General features: G+C 41.4%; 1 protein-coding gene across 3 annotated transcripts in view; it reads left to right on the top strand.

The window, feature by feature from the left end:
• Positions 1–14,897, top strand: part of lmln (leishmanolysin-like (metallopeptidase M8 family)) — a 68,366-nt gene extending 53,469 nt beyond the window's left edge. Inside the window, exons 16-17 of one of the 3 annotated variants that reach the window (XM_072262095.1) lie at positions 1,102–1,312; positions 11,506–14,897. In XM_072262095.1, the coding sequence (XP_072118196.1) occupies positions 1,102–1,312; positions 11,506–11,606 (312 nt within the window). In that variant the 3' untranslated portion in view covers positions 11,607–14,897. Of the gene's footprint in view, positions 1–1,101; positions 1,313–11,505 lie in introns of those variants that run through there. The other 2 variants (XR_011886457.1, XM_072262098.1) reach the window with 2 other exon arrangements.

Here is a 14,897-nt window from a genome sequence, read left to right as displayed (position 1 = left end):
AAAGTGAGTATACTTATTTATTCAGTAAGCTATGGGTCAAAGTATTTGGTGAGTACATTTCTAACTCTTCTGGCTTCAGTCTCGTTGCCGTCTGTTCTGAAATTGTTAGGTTATGTGGGAGGTTGCGTTCAAGAAAACAATGAAATGTCGCACTGCCGCCATCTGTTCCGGCACGTCATGACAGCGTTTTTAAATAGTCAAAAAAGCTCACTTTACAATCTAACTCTCGCCGTTCACACCGACTGCGTATTATAACAGCTTGCGCAGTACCAAGCAGAAGCAGAAAAAGCATTGTTGTTGCGGTGTTGTCATGACAGCATTTTTAAATCTCTCCGTTTACCCCGTACACACTACAATGGATATTAGGCGTTTTCAGATTTATTCACTCTGGAGACTGTTTCTGAAAATCTCTGTTTTCGGGGGATGAAAACGCCATTTTAGTGTGGACAGAGGGTCAAAACGAAGAGAAAAAGCTTCGTTTTCAAAATTATCTGGCGTAGTGTGGACGTAGCCTAAGACTGTAAAACAGCTTCTTCCTGATGGTTGTTGTGCAGCTGTATAATGCTACACCCCAACTTGCCAATGGCCTTGAGTGTTATGAACAATCAAAGTCTCTTGTTGCATTAAAATGTGGGAGTTTTTTTGTAAACAGACTGGAGTAGCAGTGCAATCTTGTTGCCCTGAGCAATGACAATGACGTTCTATTCGAGTTAGATATGGCCCTTGTGGCTACAGGGGTCAAGGGGTATGGAGGGAAGGCTGGGGCGGGGTTCTGAGTTGGATGATCAGCCATGACCATAATAAATGGCGGTGCAGACTCGAAGGGCCAAATGGCCTACTCCTGCACCTATTTTCTATGTTTCTATTCCCATTTCCATTTCCTGGAAGGTCAATAAAATATAGCTTCAAAATGCCTGCATTTGTACTTCAACTTCATTAATATATTGCTCAGAAAAGTACTTAATAAGAATATACTTTCAGAAACAGAATATAAAGAGAAGCATATAAATACTGCAAACTTAGAATGAATTTGCAAAATAAACTTATAAATTTATTCTCCAAATTATAAATACTGTGTACTTTCTACTATTTGTCCTTTAGATTTCCTGTTCTACTGATGGGCTGATCGTTTGGGTTTCAGATAAATCTTACTTATGCAGTCAAATGGGACAGGTACTCTCTGTTAGCGTGAAGATGAATGACTGGGTGTATACTGGAAGTTTGGTATGTCCATCTTGTTCTGACTTCTGCACTGCTTGTCCACCAGAACGTGATCCACCGCTAAGTAATTTCACAAAGATGACTCTTATAGGTAATGCATTTCTTTTCTTGTAGTATTTTAATTAAAATTAATATGCTTTATTAAATGTCATCTGGGCTAAAAATAAATTAATCCAGTGACCACTATGTAATGCTCACTGGTCTCTAATATTTTTAGAGTATATTTTTTCATGGATATTTAAGGTAGGCATACAGAACTGTGCAAAAATCCTTGGCACATATACTGTACAGTGCCTATAAAATGTATTTACTCACCACCGCCCCCCCCCCCAGAAGTTTTCATAGGGCACAGGAGTAGAATTAGGCCACTTGGTCCATCGAGACTGTTCTCGCCATTCAATCATGGCTGATCTTTTGTTGCCCTCTTCAGCCCCACTCCCCAGCCTTCTCCCCATAACCTTTCATGCCGTGTCCAATCAAGAACCTATCAGTCTCTACCTGAAATACACCCAACAACCTGGCTTCCACAGCTGCCTGTGGTAACAAATTCACCACCCTCAGGCTAAAGAAGTTTATCCATATCTCTGTTTTAAAAAGATGCCCTCTATCCTGACGCTGTGCCCTCATATGCTAGACTCCCCCACCATGAAAAACATCCTTTCCACATCTACTCTCTCTGGGCCTTTCAACATTCGAAAGGTTTCAATGAGGTCCCACCTTATCCTTCTAAATTCCAGTGAGTACAGACCCAGAGCTATCAAACGTTCCTCGTATGATAACCGTTTCATTCCCAGGATCATCCTTGTGAACCTCCTCTGAACCCTCTCCAGTGCTGCACAACTTTTCTTAGATGAGGAGCCCAAAGCTGTTCACCAGTGAGGCCTCACCAGTACCTTATAAAGCCTCAGCGTCATATCCCTGCTCTTGTATTTTTGAACTCTTGAAGTGAATGCTAACATTGCATTTGCCTTCCTCACCACTGACTCCCAAGTCCCTTTGCATCTCAATTTTTTTGTATTTTCTCCCCATTTAGAAAAGAGTCTGCACATTTATTTCTTCCACCAAAGTACATGACCATGCATTTTCCAACATTGTATTTCATTTTTCACCCTCTTGCCCATTCTCCTAATTTGTCTGAGTCCTTCTGCAGCCTTCTTGTTTCCTCAACACCAGCTGCTCCTCTACCAATCTTCATATCATCTGCAAACTTGGCAACAACGCCATCTATTCCATTATCGAAATCATTGATGTACAGCATTTAGAAAAAGCAATCCCAACACCGACCCCTGCGGAACACCACTAGTCACCAGCAGCCATCCAGAAAAGGATCGTTTTATCCCCACCTGCTGCCTCCTACCAATCAGCCAATGCTCTAACCATGCCAGTCAATTTCCTATAATGCCATGGGCTCTTAGCTTGGTAAGCAACCTCGTGTGGCACCTTGTCAAAGGCCTTCTGAAAGTCCAAACATACAACATCCACTGCATCCTCTTTATCTATCCTATGTGTAATCTCCTCAAAGAATTCCAATGGGTTTGTCAGGCAAGATTTTCCCTTAAGGAAACTATGCTGACTTTGTCCTATTTTGTCCTGTGTCACCAAGTACTCCATAACCTCATCCTTAATAATTGGAAAAGGATAGAATCAGAGAGGACAGGACAATTTTTAATTGGGGAAGGGCAAATTATGAGGCTATAAGGCTAGAACTTGCGGGTGTAAATTGGGATGATGTTTTTTCAGGGAAATGTACTATGGACATGTGGTCAATGTTTAGAGATCTCTTGCAGGATGTAAGGGATAAATTTGTCCCGGTGAGGAAGGCAAAGAATGGTAGGGTGAAGGAACCATGGGAGACAAGTGAGATAGAAAATCTAGATAGGTGGAAGAAGGCAGCATATATGAGGTTTAGGAAGCAAGGATCAGATGGGTCTATTGAGGAATATAGGGAAGCAAAAAAGGAGCTTAAGAAGGGGCTGAGAAGAGCAAGAAGGGGACATGAGAAGGCCTTGGTGAGTAGGGTAAAGGAAAACCCAAAGGCATTCTTCAATTATGTGAAGAAAAAAAGGATGACAGGAGTGAAGGTAGGACTGATTAGAGATAAAGGTGGGAAGATGTGCCTGGAGGCTGTGGAAGTGAGCGAGGTCCTCAATGAATACTTCTCTTCGGTATTCACCAATGAGAGGGAACTTGATGGTGAGGACAGTATGAGTGAGGTTGATGTTCTGGAGCATGCTGATATTAAGGGAGAGGAGGTGTTGGAGTTGTTGAAATACATTCGGACGGATAAGTCCCCGGGGCCTGATGGAATATTCCCCCGGCTGCTCCACGAGGCGAGAGAAGAGATCGCTGAGCCTCTGGTTAGGATCTTTATGTCCTGGTTGTCCATGGGAATGGTACCGGAGGATTGGAGGGAGGTGAAGGTTGTCCCCTTGTTCAAAAAAGGTAGTAGGGATAGTCCGGGTAACTATAGACCAGTGAGCCTTACGTCTGTGGTGGGAAAGCTGTTGGAAAAGATTCTTAGAGATAGGATCTATGGGCATTTGGAGAATCATGGTCTGATCAGGGACAGTCAGCATGGCTGTGTGAAGGGCAGATCGTGTCTAACAAGCCTGATAGAGTTCTTTGAGGAGGTGACCAGGCATATAGATGAGGGTAGTGCAGTGGATGTGATCTATATGGATTTTAGTAAGGCATTTGACAAGGTTCAACACGGTAGGCTTATTCAGGAAGTCAGAAGGCATGGGATCCAGGGAAGTTTGGCCAGGTGGATTCAGAATTGGCTTGCCTGCAGAAGGCAGAGGGTCGTGGTGGAGAGAGTACATTCAGATTGGAGGATTGTGACTAGTGGTGTCCCACAAGGATCTGTTCTGGGACCTCTCCTTTTCGTGATTTTTATTAACGACCTGGATGTGGGGGTAGAAGGGTGGGTTGGCAAGTTTGCAGACGACACAAAGGTTGGTGGTGTTGTAGATAGTGTAGAGGATTGTCAAAGATTGCAGAGAGACATTGATAGGATGCAGAAGTGGGCTGAGAAGTGGCAGATGGAGTTCAACCCGGAGAAGTGTGAGGTGGTACACTTTGGAAGGACAAACTCCAAGGCAGAGTACAAAGTAAATGGCAGGATACTTGGTAGTGTGGAGGAGCAGAGGGATCTGGGGGTACATGTCCACACTTCCCTGAAAGTTGCCTCACAGGTGGATAGGGTAGTTAAGAAAGCTTATGGGGTGTTAGCTTTCATAAGTGAAGGGATAGAGTTTAAGAGTCGCGATGTAATGATGCAGCTCTATAAAACTCTGGTTAGGCCACATTTGGAGCACTGTGTCCAGTTCTGGTCGCCTCACTATAGGAAGGATGTGGAAGCATTGGAAAGGGTACAGAGGAGGTTTACCAGGATGCTGCCTGGTTTAGAGAGTACGCATTATGATCAGAGATTAAGGGAGCTAGAGCTTTACTCTTTGGAGAGAAGGAGGATGAGAGGAGACATGATAGAGGTGTACAAGATAATAAGAGGAATAGATAGAGTGGATAGCCAGCGCCTCTTCCCCAGGGCACCACTGCTCAATACAAGAGGACATGGCTTTAAGGTAAGGGGTGGGAAGTTCAAGGGGGATATTAGAGGAAGGTTTTTTACTCAGAGAGTGGTTGGTGTATGGAATGCACTGCCTGAGTCAGTGGTGGAGGCAGATAAACTAGTGAAATTTAAGGGACTACTAGACAGGTATATGGAGGAATCTAAGGTGGGGGCTTATATGGGAGGCAAGGTTTGAGGGTTGGCACAACATTGTGGGCTGAAGGGCCTGTACTGTGCTGTACTATTCTATGTTCTATAACTCCAACATCTTCCCAACCACTGAAGTTAGGCTAACTTTGAGTGCTGCATTTTCATGTTTTATTATTTTACAATATCGAATCACAGAGGATTTGACTTTTTTGACACTGATCAAGAGAAAAAGACTCTTAAACAGATCTCTACAGAATGATCTAATTTAATTACAAATATAAAACACAAAATAATTGATTGAATAAGGATTCAACCCCTTCAAGTCAGTAGATGCACCTTTGGCAGCAATTACAGCCGTGAGTTTGTGTGGATAGGTCTCTATCAGCTTTGTACATCTGGACACTGCAGTCTTTCCCCATTCTTTGCAAAACTCTCAAGCTCTGTCAGATTACATGTGGATCATGAGTGAACAGCTGTTCAAGTCCAGCTGCAAATTATCAGTTGGACTGAGCTCTGGACTCTGACCAGGACATTAACTTTGTTGTTTTTAAGCCATTCCTGTGTAGCTTAGGCTTTATGCTTGAGGTCATTACCTTGCTGGAAAACAAATCTTCTCTCAAGTCGCAGTTCCCTTGCAGACTGCATCAGGTTTTCCTCCAAGATTTCCCTGTATTTTGCTGCATTTATTTTACCCTCTACCTTCACAAGCCTTCCAGGGGCTGCTGCAGTGAAGCATCCCCACAGCATGGTGCAGCCACAACCACGCTTCACAGTAGGGATGGTGTGTTTTTGATGATGTGAAGTGTGTGGGTTACAATGCATTTAGTCTGATGGCCAAAAAGCTCATTTTTGGTTTCATCAGAACCTTCTTCCAGCTGCCTTCAGAGTTTCCCACATGCTTTCAGGCGAACTCTAGCTGAGAGTTCATGTGAGTTTTTTTAAAGCATTAGCCACTCTCCCATAAAGCTGTGACTGGTGAAGCACCCGACCAACAGTTGTTGTATGCACAGTCTCTCCCCTCTCAGCCACAGAAGCTTGTAACTCCTCCAGAGTTGGCACAAGTCTTTTGGTGGCCTCCCTCACTAGTCCTCTTCTTGCATGGTCACTTAGTTTTTGAGGACAGCCTGCACCAGTGATGATTTGGTGTTTCATATTAAAGGGCATGAATACTTATACAATTAATTATTTTGTGTTTTATATTTGTAATTAATTTTGATCACTTAGTAGAGATCTGTTTCCACTTTGACACAAAAATGTCATTTTCTATTGATCAGTGTCAAAAAAGCCAAATTAAAATCCACTATGATTCAGTGTTGTAAGACAATGAGACATGAAAACTTCCCAGGGGGTTGATTTTTTTTTATAGGCACTGTATATAGCTAGGGGACCTAAGACTTTTGCTCAGTAGTGCATTTGTCAACATGGAGCAGAGAGCAGATTTATAAAACTGATGGCAGCAAAGGATGTTGGGAATGGTGATGGTGGAGTGCTGTGGGACAGGTGACAGAGAAGGATTGCCAGGGCAAGGGGTGGTGTGAGTGTAGACACGCTCAGCCCTGAGACACCAGGCAGGGTCATTTGGTTCCAAACAATTGGTTTATTGATCATTACAGAATGTCTCTCTGGTGCTTCCCACTCCTTCCACTCTCCCTTTCCTATTCCCCAACTGTGATTTCCCCTCTTCCTGCATTATTCCCACTCAGTACACAATAGAGACCCATATCAGAATCAGGTTTATCATCACTCACATATGTCATGAAATTAGTTTTTCTTTTTGCTGCTGCAACAGTATAGTTCATTACACAAAAATTACAAAACTACTGTGCAAAATTCTTATGCAACTACTATATGTAGAAGTGCCTTTGACTTTTGCACAATTCTGTATAGTACTGTATAGAACCAATAAGTGAGGCAATAGAACCAAAATTCTTGTAACAAGCACAATTTCAGATGAAGTAAGTTTTGTTTTTACATGAAATAAATAGAAATTTAAAATGATTTAGTTCTTTTCTGGGCCCCAGCAAGAATTGTTAATAAGACCATAAGACAAAGGAGCAGAAGTAGGCCATTCGGCCCATCGAGTCTGCTCCGCCATTTTATCATGAGCTGATCCATTTTATCCTATTTAGTCCCACTGCCCTGCCTTCTCACCATAACCTTTGATGCCCTGGCTACTCAGATACCTATCAGTCTCTGCCTTAAATACGCCCAATGACTTGGCCTCCACTGCTGCCCGTGGCAACAAATTCCATAGATTCACCACCCTCTGACTAAAAAAATTTCTTCGCATTTCTGTTCTGAAAGGGCGCCCTTCAATCCTGAAGTCATGCCCTCTCGTACTAGACTCCCCCATCATGGGAAACAACTTTGCCACATCCACTCTGTCCATGCCTTTTAACATTCAAAATGTTTCTATGAGGTCTCCCCTCATTCTTCTAAACTCCAAGGAATACAGTCCAAGAGCGGACGAACGTTCCTCATATGTTAACCCTCTCATTCCCGGAATCATTCTCGTGAATCTTCTCTGTACCCTCTCCAACGTCAGCACATCCTTTCTTAAATAAGGAGACCAAAACTGCCCACAGTACTCCAAGTGAGGTCTCACCAGCGCCTTACAGAGCCTCAACATCACATCCCTGCTCCTATACTCTATTCCTCTAGAAATGAATGCCAACATTGCATTCGCCTTCTTCACTACTGACTCAACCTGGAGGTTAACTTTAAGGGAATCCTGTACGAGGACTCCCAAGTCCCGCTGCATCTCAGAACTTTGAATTCTTTCCCCATTTAAATAATAGTCTGCCCGTTTATTTTTTCTGCCAAAGTGCATAACCATACACTTTCCAACATTGTACTTCATTTGCCACTTCTCTGCCCATTCTTCCAATCTATCTAAGTCTCTCTGCAGACTCTCCGTTTCCTCAGCACTACCGGCCCCTCCACCTATCTTCGTATCGTCAGCAAACTTAGCCACAAAGCCATCTATTCCATAATCCAGATCGTTGATGTACAGTGTAAAAAGAAGCGGCCCCAACACTGATCCCTGTGGAACACCACTGGTAACCGGCAGCCAACCAGAATAGGATCCCTTTATTCCCACTCTCTGTTTCCTGCCAATCAGCCAACGCTCTATCCACGTATGTAACTTTCCCGTAATTCCATGGGCTCTTATCTTGTTAAGCAGCCTCGTGTGTGGCACCTTGTCAAAGGCCTTCTGAAAATCCAAATATACAACATCCACTGCATCTCCCTTGTCTAGCCTACTGGTAATTTCCTCAAAAAATTGTAATAGGTTTGTCAGACAGGGTTTTCCTTTAAGGAATCCATGCTGAGTTCTGCCTATCTTGTCATATGCCTCCAGGTACTCTGTAACCTCATCTTTGACAATCGACTCCAACAACTTCCCAACCACCGACGTCAAGCTAACAGGTCTATAATTTCCTTTTTGCTTCCTTGCCCCCTTCTTAAATAGCGGAGTGACATTTGCAATCTTCCAGTCTTCCGGAACCATGCCAGAATCTATCGACTTTTGAAAGATCATCGCTAATGCCTCCGCAATCTCCACAGCTACTTCCTTCAGAACACGAGGGTGCATTCCATCTGGTCCAGGAGATTTATCGACCTTTAGCCTATTCAGCTTCCTGAGTACTTTCTCTGTCGTAATTGTAACTGCGCACACTTCTCTTCCCTGCCAGCCTTGAGTGTCCGGTATCCTGCTGTCTTCCTCAGTGAAGACTGATGCAAAATACTTGTTCAGTTCCTCTGCCATCTCCTCATCTCCCATTACAATTTCTCCAGTATCATTTTCTATCGGTCCTATATCTACTCTCACCTGTCTTTTACTCTTTATATACTTGAAAAAGCTTTTAGTATCCTCTTTGATATTATTTGCTAGTTTCCTTTCATAGTTAATCTTTTCTTTCTTAATGACCTTCTTGGTTTCCTTTTGTAAGGTTTTAAAAACTTCCCAATCCTCTGTCTTCCCACTAATTTTTGCTTCCTTGTATGCCCTCTCCTTTGCTTTAACTTTGGCTTTGACTTCTCTTGTCAACTACGGTTGCATCCTTTTTCCACTCGAAAATTTCTTCTTTTTTGGAACATACCTGTCTTGCACATTCCTCATTTTTCGCGTAAACTCCAGCCACTGCTGCTCTGCCGTCTTTCCCGCCAGTGTCTCTTTCCAGTCAACTTTGGCCAGTTCCTCTCTCATGCCACTGTAATTTCCTTTACTCCACTGAAACACCGATACATTAGATTTCGGCTTCTCTTTTTCTAATTTCACAATGAACTCAATCATGGTATGATCACTGCCTCCTAAGGGTTCCTTCACCTCAATCTCTCCAATCACCTCCGGTTCATTACACAATACCCAATCCAGTACAGCCGATCCCCTAGTGGGCTCAACAACAAGCTGTTCTAAAAAGCCATCTCGCAGACATTCTACAAATTCTCTCTCTTGAGATCCAGTGCCGACCTGATTTTTCCAATCTACTCGCATGTTAAAATCCCCCACAATTATCATAACACTGCCCTTATGACAAGCCTTTTCTATTTCCAGTTGTAATTTGAAGTCCACATCCCTGCAGCTGTTTGGAGGCCTATAAATAACTGCCATCAGGGTCTTTTTACCCCTGCTGTTCCTTAGCTTAACCCATAAAGATTCTGCACCTATATCACCTCTTTCTAATGATTTAATATCATTTCTTACCAATAAAGCCACGCCTCCCCCTCTGCCTACCTTCCGATACACAGTGTATCCTTGGACGTTCAACTCCCAGAGACATGCATCCTTTAGCCAGGTCTCAGTGATGGCCACAATATCATACCTGCCGATCTGTAGCTGTACAACAAGATCATCCACCTTATTCCTTATACTGCGTGCATTTAAGTACAACACCTTAAGACCAGTATTTGATACTTTTTGCTTTGATTTTACTGCAACTTTATTGCACTGCAACTCATCCCAATGGCTACACATTTGCCCCATCACCTGCCTGTCTTTCCTGACATCTTTACTGCTCACTATCTTAGATTTATTTCTGTTATCCCCTTCCTCTGCTCTATCATTCTGGTTCCCATCCCCCTGCCAAATTAGTTTAAACCCTCCCTAACAGCTCTATTAAACTTTCCCGCCAGGATATTGGTCCCCTTAGGGTTCAGGTGTAACCTGTCCTTTTTGAACAGGTCATACTTCCCCCAGAAGAGATCCCAATTATCCAAGAATCTGAAGCCCTGCCCCCTACACCAGTCTCTCAGCCAGGCATTCATCTGCCTGATCCGACGACTCTTGCCCTCGCTAGCACGTGGCACAGGTAGCAATCCCGAGATTACTACCCTGGAGGTCCTGCTTCTCAGCTTCCTTCCTAACTCCTGGAAATCTCTCTTCAGGACCTCCTCCTTTGTCCTATCTATGTCATTGGTACCAACATGTACCAAGACAACTGGCTGCTCACCCTCCCCCTTTAGAATATTTAGGACCGGATCCGAGACATCCCGTACCCTGGCACCTGGGAGGCAACACACCATGCGGGTATCTCTGTCAGGCTCACAGAATCTCCTGTCTGTTCCCCTGACTATGGAATCCCCCACGACTACCGCATTTCTCTTCTCCCTCCTTCTCTCCTGCAGAACAGCGCCAGGCTCAGTGCCAGAGACCCGGTCACCGTGGGCGTCCCCCGTCAGGTCATCCCCCTTAGCAGCATCCAGAACAAGATATTTGTTGCTGAGGGGGACAGCCACAGGGGTGCTCTCCACTATCCGGGCATTTCCCTTCCCTCTCTTGACAGTGACCCAGTGTCCTGACTCCTGTAGCCTAGGGATGACTACCTCCCTGTAGCTCCTGTCTATCACCTCTTCACTTTCCCTGATAAGCAGTAGGTCATCAAGCTGCAGCTCCAGATCCCTAACATGGTCTCTGAGGAGCTGCAACTCGGTGCACCTGGCGCAGATGTGGCCATCAGGGAGGCTGGAAGTCTCCCAGGATTCCCACATCTGACACCCTGAACAAAGCACTAACCCTGCAGGCATGCTATCTAATTCTACAGGAATGAAACAGGATTCTTTAACTTTAGTCCTAAGTATTTCAACTCTAGGTATATTGGTACCATCCAGATATTAGGGGTTTCTTTCCCTGCTGTGTAGGGATGCCTTTTGACCCAATTTTTGATACTTACTGGCAAATCGGATGAGCCAGTACATTTAAATATTTGTACGTAATTTGTATTTGGTGTGACAAGATACTTGTTCACAGTGTCGTACAGTGTGTGTGTTGCACTACAAGAATCACACAAGCAATCGGGAGCCTCTCAGTTAAGTATGACCCCAAAATAACTCATAAGCTTGCGAGTAAATTTTCTAGTGATAGGAGAGCTAAGGAAGGTTCGGCATCAGAGGAAATGTATTGAAAACATTAACAAATTTGTGTGAAGTGTAGCATTCACAGAGTGGCCGCAATTAAAATATACGAATTATCATGGATTCAAAACATTTTCAGTTGTACATAAAAGTGAAAAAGATTGCAAAGATTTTAAGTTATTGCTCTTTGTTTCTGTTATCTCTTCCAGATCCGTGCTCCAGCTCGTCGGGTTTGGTCATTACTCTTTGGCTAGTGCTGACTAATTTTCTGCCCCTCATGGTAGGATTCTTCCTTTGTGTATGGAACTAAATTCAACCACACTTTCCATTAAAGGATCTAATTAAAGCTGTTCTGTGTAGATCAGAACACTGCTATAGCAAGGCACTGATCTTCAAAAATGCATTATTTGCTTTTCCCACGTGACTGAATTTTGTTCATGAAAGATACAAAGAAAGAGTGCACATTTTGCTGAACTGCTACAAGAAACCATGACTCTCTTATGAAAAGGGTGCTACTACTGTACCAAACAAAGCTGAACTACCTCTGCAGTACAAAAATGATTGAAGATGTAATCTCTTCTACAATTGAACACTCCCAATTATTTATCGTAAATCATATTCATTTTGAACCTCTTGTATATATGGTATTGAATTGCACAGATTTTTACTCATGATCTATCCTACTGTCACTATTTGCACAAGTGTCACTTTTTGTTGGTATATTGTCTTGGTTACATCAAAACAATCCTACCTAAATAGTCCTGTTTAAAATGGAATAATTTTGCTAGTACTGCAAATGCATTTGGATTATTGTCCTAGTCTAAGAAAAAGCCTACCTTTAAATGTTTTTGTTTTGATGTAATAATACTCTTCCTGTGTATAACCCTCTTCTGTTATTTCTTATACTGCACAGTCAGTCAGTATTAATAATGTCTGTAATCTTGGTTACCATGGAAGATAGCGGAGCCTCTCATTAAGGTTATGTTGGACTTACTTTAACACAAGATCTAAAGGGTAGATTAAAATGTTGAAGGCAGCTGCATCAAAGCTTTCTCTTCTTCAGACCCTTAGTGACTCAGTGAATTCAGACACTGAATCATTATGTAAATAATTCAAGATTATTTGGGTCCAAATATCTTGGTCCCCTGTATGAATAATTTTAAGCTATTATTTGTAATAGTGCTGCCCCACTCCCCTTAACTATGCTCAACAAGAAATTAGCACTTTAAGGTTCGAGGGAGGAAAAACTGGTGGGAAGATGTACTTTTCTCAATTCTAAAGACCTTATTTAATATAACCTTTTACGTGGCACCACCTAAGTGGTCCATAAAAATTTGTAATTACCATTACCCAAAATCATAAAGTTTAACCATAACTAATTACACTTAACTAATATCCATGAACTTTTGGTTTTGTATTACCTTTGTTCTATGTTGGCCAGATTATGATAGTGCAATATATTTTGAAAGCACTTGAAGTTATTTTCAGTTTCTTGTTTATAAGTCAACAATTTTGTAGTAATATGACAAGGATGATTTTTTAAAAAACTATAGGAAAGAAATTTGTCCTTGTTTGCTGGTGCCGGAAGCATGATATAGAAATGGCTGCTATTGGTACCCTTCTTCAAAGTTCAATTCTGTTGATTTCAATGGAAATGTTCCTTGAAATAGCAGTAATGCTCTCAGATAAGTAATCCTTCGGATGGCTAAGTTGGTGTATCTGCAACGTAGAGTAGTAATTTAATCTGTCTGGAGCATAAAACATTCAGTACCTTGCTCATTGTACAGTATGTTCTACTTCTAAAAATCATTTATGTTGAAATCACTTCAAATGTCAAAGATTATTCCTATTATGACAGCAATTTTCATGTTTGACTGTAGTACCAAAACGATCAAAGATGATGCTCAGACACCAAAAAACGTCCATTTGTAATTATTCTGAATTGTCTGTGCTCTATTTGGCATCAGGCCTCAAGGTGGTAATGAAAACAAGTAATTTTAAACAACACATAAAATAGACTAACTTTCCACTGATCTAGTTCATGAGTTTCTCAAAAATGTTTCATGAATTTGTTGTACCAAGTTGGACACTATTGACACTGTTGCAGACAAAAAGCAAATACACTAATATTTTTCAACAGTTACTTGAATTATATTAAACTTTGTTTTGCACTTTTTGAATGTAGTTCTTCAGAGTGTGATCAGCATATCTCAGGTTATGAATAATGAACATCAGCTACATTCATATATAATTAATACATATCAACATTCCAGATCAAGTAAACACTTTCTCTGCTCTTTATATTGTGTTTTTGATAACTTAAGTTTCTTTGTAATAAAATGTCATTTTATTGGACAAAGCTGCTGTGGGGACAAACAATGTGCAATGTATCAGATTTTTTTCAGATTTATTCTCAATAAATGTAAATAAGAAAGTTGTAATTAACAACTGTTGTATTTGGTTTGTGAAGATATGGTTACATGTATTTTAGCTTTTTTATATTCTGAATTGACATTGGAGGTTTTTCCGTTATGCTTTGGGCAACTAGGTCCAGAAATACATTGACTATCACGGCTGAGTCAAATATAGAAACATCTCAAGAGTAAACAGGTATGTTTTTGTGAAAATGTTATATCATGAAGGATGAATGAATAGGCATTGCAATGCACATGACATTAGACTGGATAATTTACATTTTTCACTTCCATGAAATAAGATATTAAATCAATATTTTTGATTATATAGTTGTGACCAGTTTTCTTTCCACCACTGCAGTAAATGAAATGAAACCTGGCATCTAGATGGGGAAATGGGACTACACTGTGATAGAATTGTTTCAGCCAAGTTTAAAAGGAGTTTCATTTGAAAACTGCAAAGTTCTTCCTTTGTCAGTTTGCATTTGCAAGGACTAATTCTACATTCTTGACATCCTACAAAATAATTGATGGGAGGGTAGATGGAAATTTTATAAACTTTGTCAAATGTTCTGTTGTCCATTTGGTTGCATGATATTTATGAACTTCATTTGCATATTGATTATTCCTCCATTCAGGGAAGGATGAAGATTTTTTTTCTTAATGGAGCTTGCATTTCTGCAGTAGACAATTTGAAGACTTTTTTTTGAGGGTTGAAATGCCATACTGAATAATGGCTTAAAGAAAATATTGGCTTGAATTTAAATTTCTTGACAAAAGGGGAAATGAACATCTTAAAGAAGTGGTTTTAGTGACAGCACTAAAATCAGCATGAACACATTTCCAAATCAGTTAGCCTTGGTAGCTGATGGGGAAATGGGGCTACACTGTGATAGAATTTTTTCAGCCAAGTTGACTACAACTCTCACAGACCCAAATTCTGCAAGTAGCAATGATCATCCGAAAAGCATCAGTTCAAAAGCTAACTTGTAATTCCTATAAAATGTTTGCACAATGAGTGCTTTGCACATTCCAAGTGAGTATAACTATATGATGGATATGGGAGTAGAAGTATCAACTCCTTCAAAGATTCAGGATGGTCTACGTTCTGCTTGTGTGATGCATAGCCAAAATTGTGAATGTATACAAAGCTTTCAGAGCAGTGATGTATTGGCAGTTGTCTGATT

Source organism: Mobula birostris, chromosome 6, assembly GCF_030028105.1.
Source record: "Mobula birostris isolate sMobBir1 chromosome 6, sMobBir1.hap1, whole genome shotgun sequence".
Taxonomy (NCBI): Eukaryota; Metazoa; Chordata; class Chondrichthyes; order Myliobatiformes; family Myliobatidae; genus Mobula; species Mobula birostris.
The sequence above is the reverse complement of the archived record's forward strand: the minus strand, read 5'-3'. Positions and strand labels throughout refer to the sequence as shown.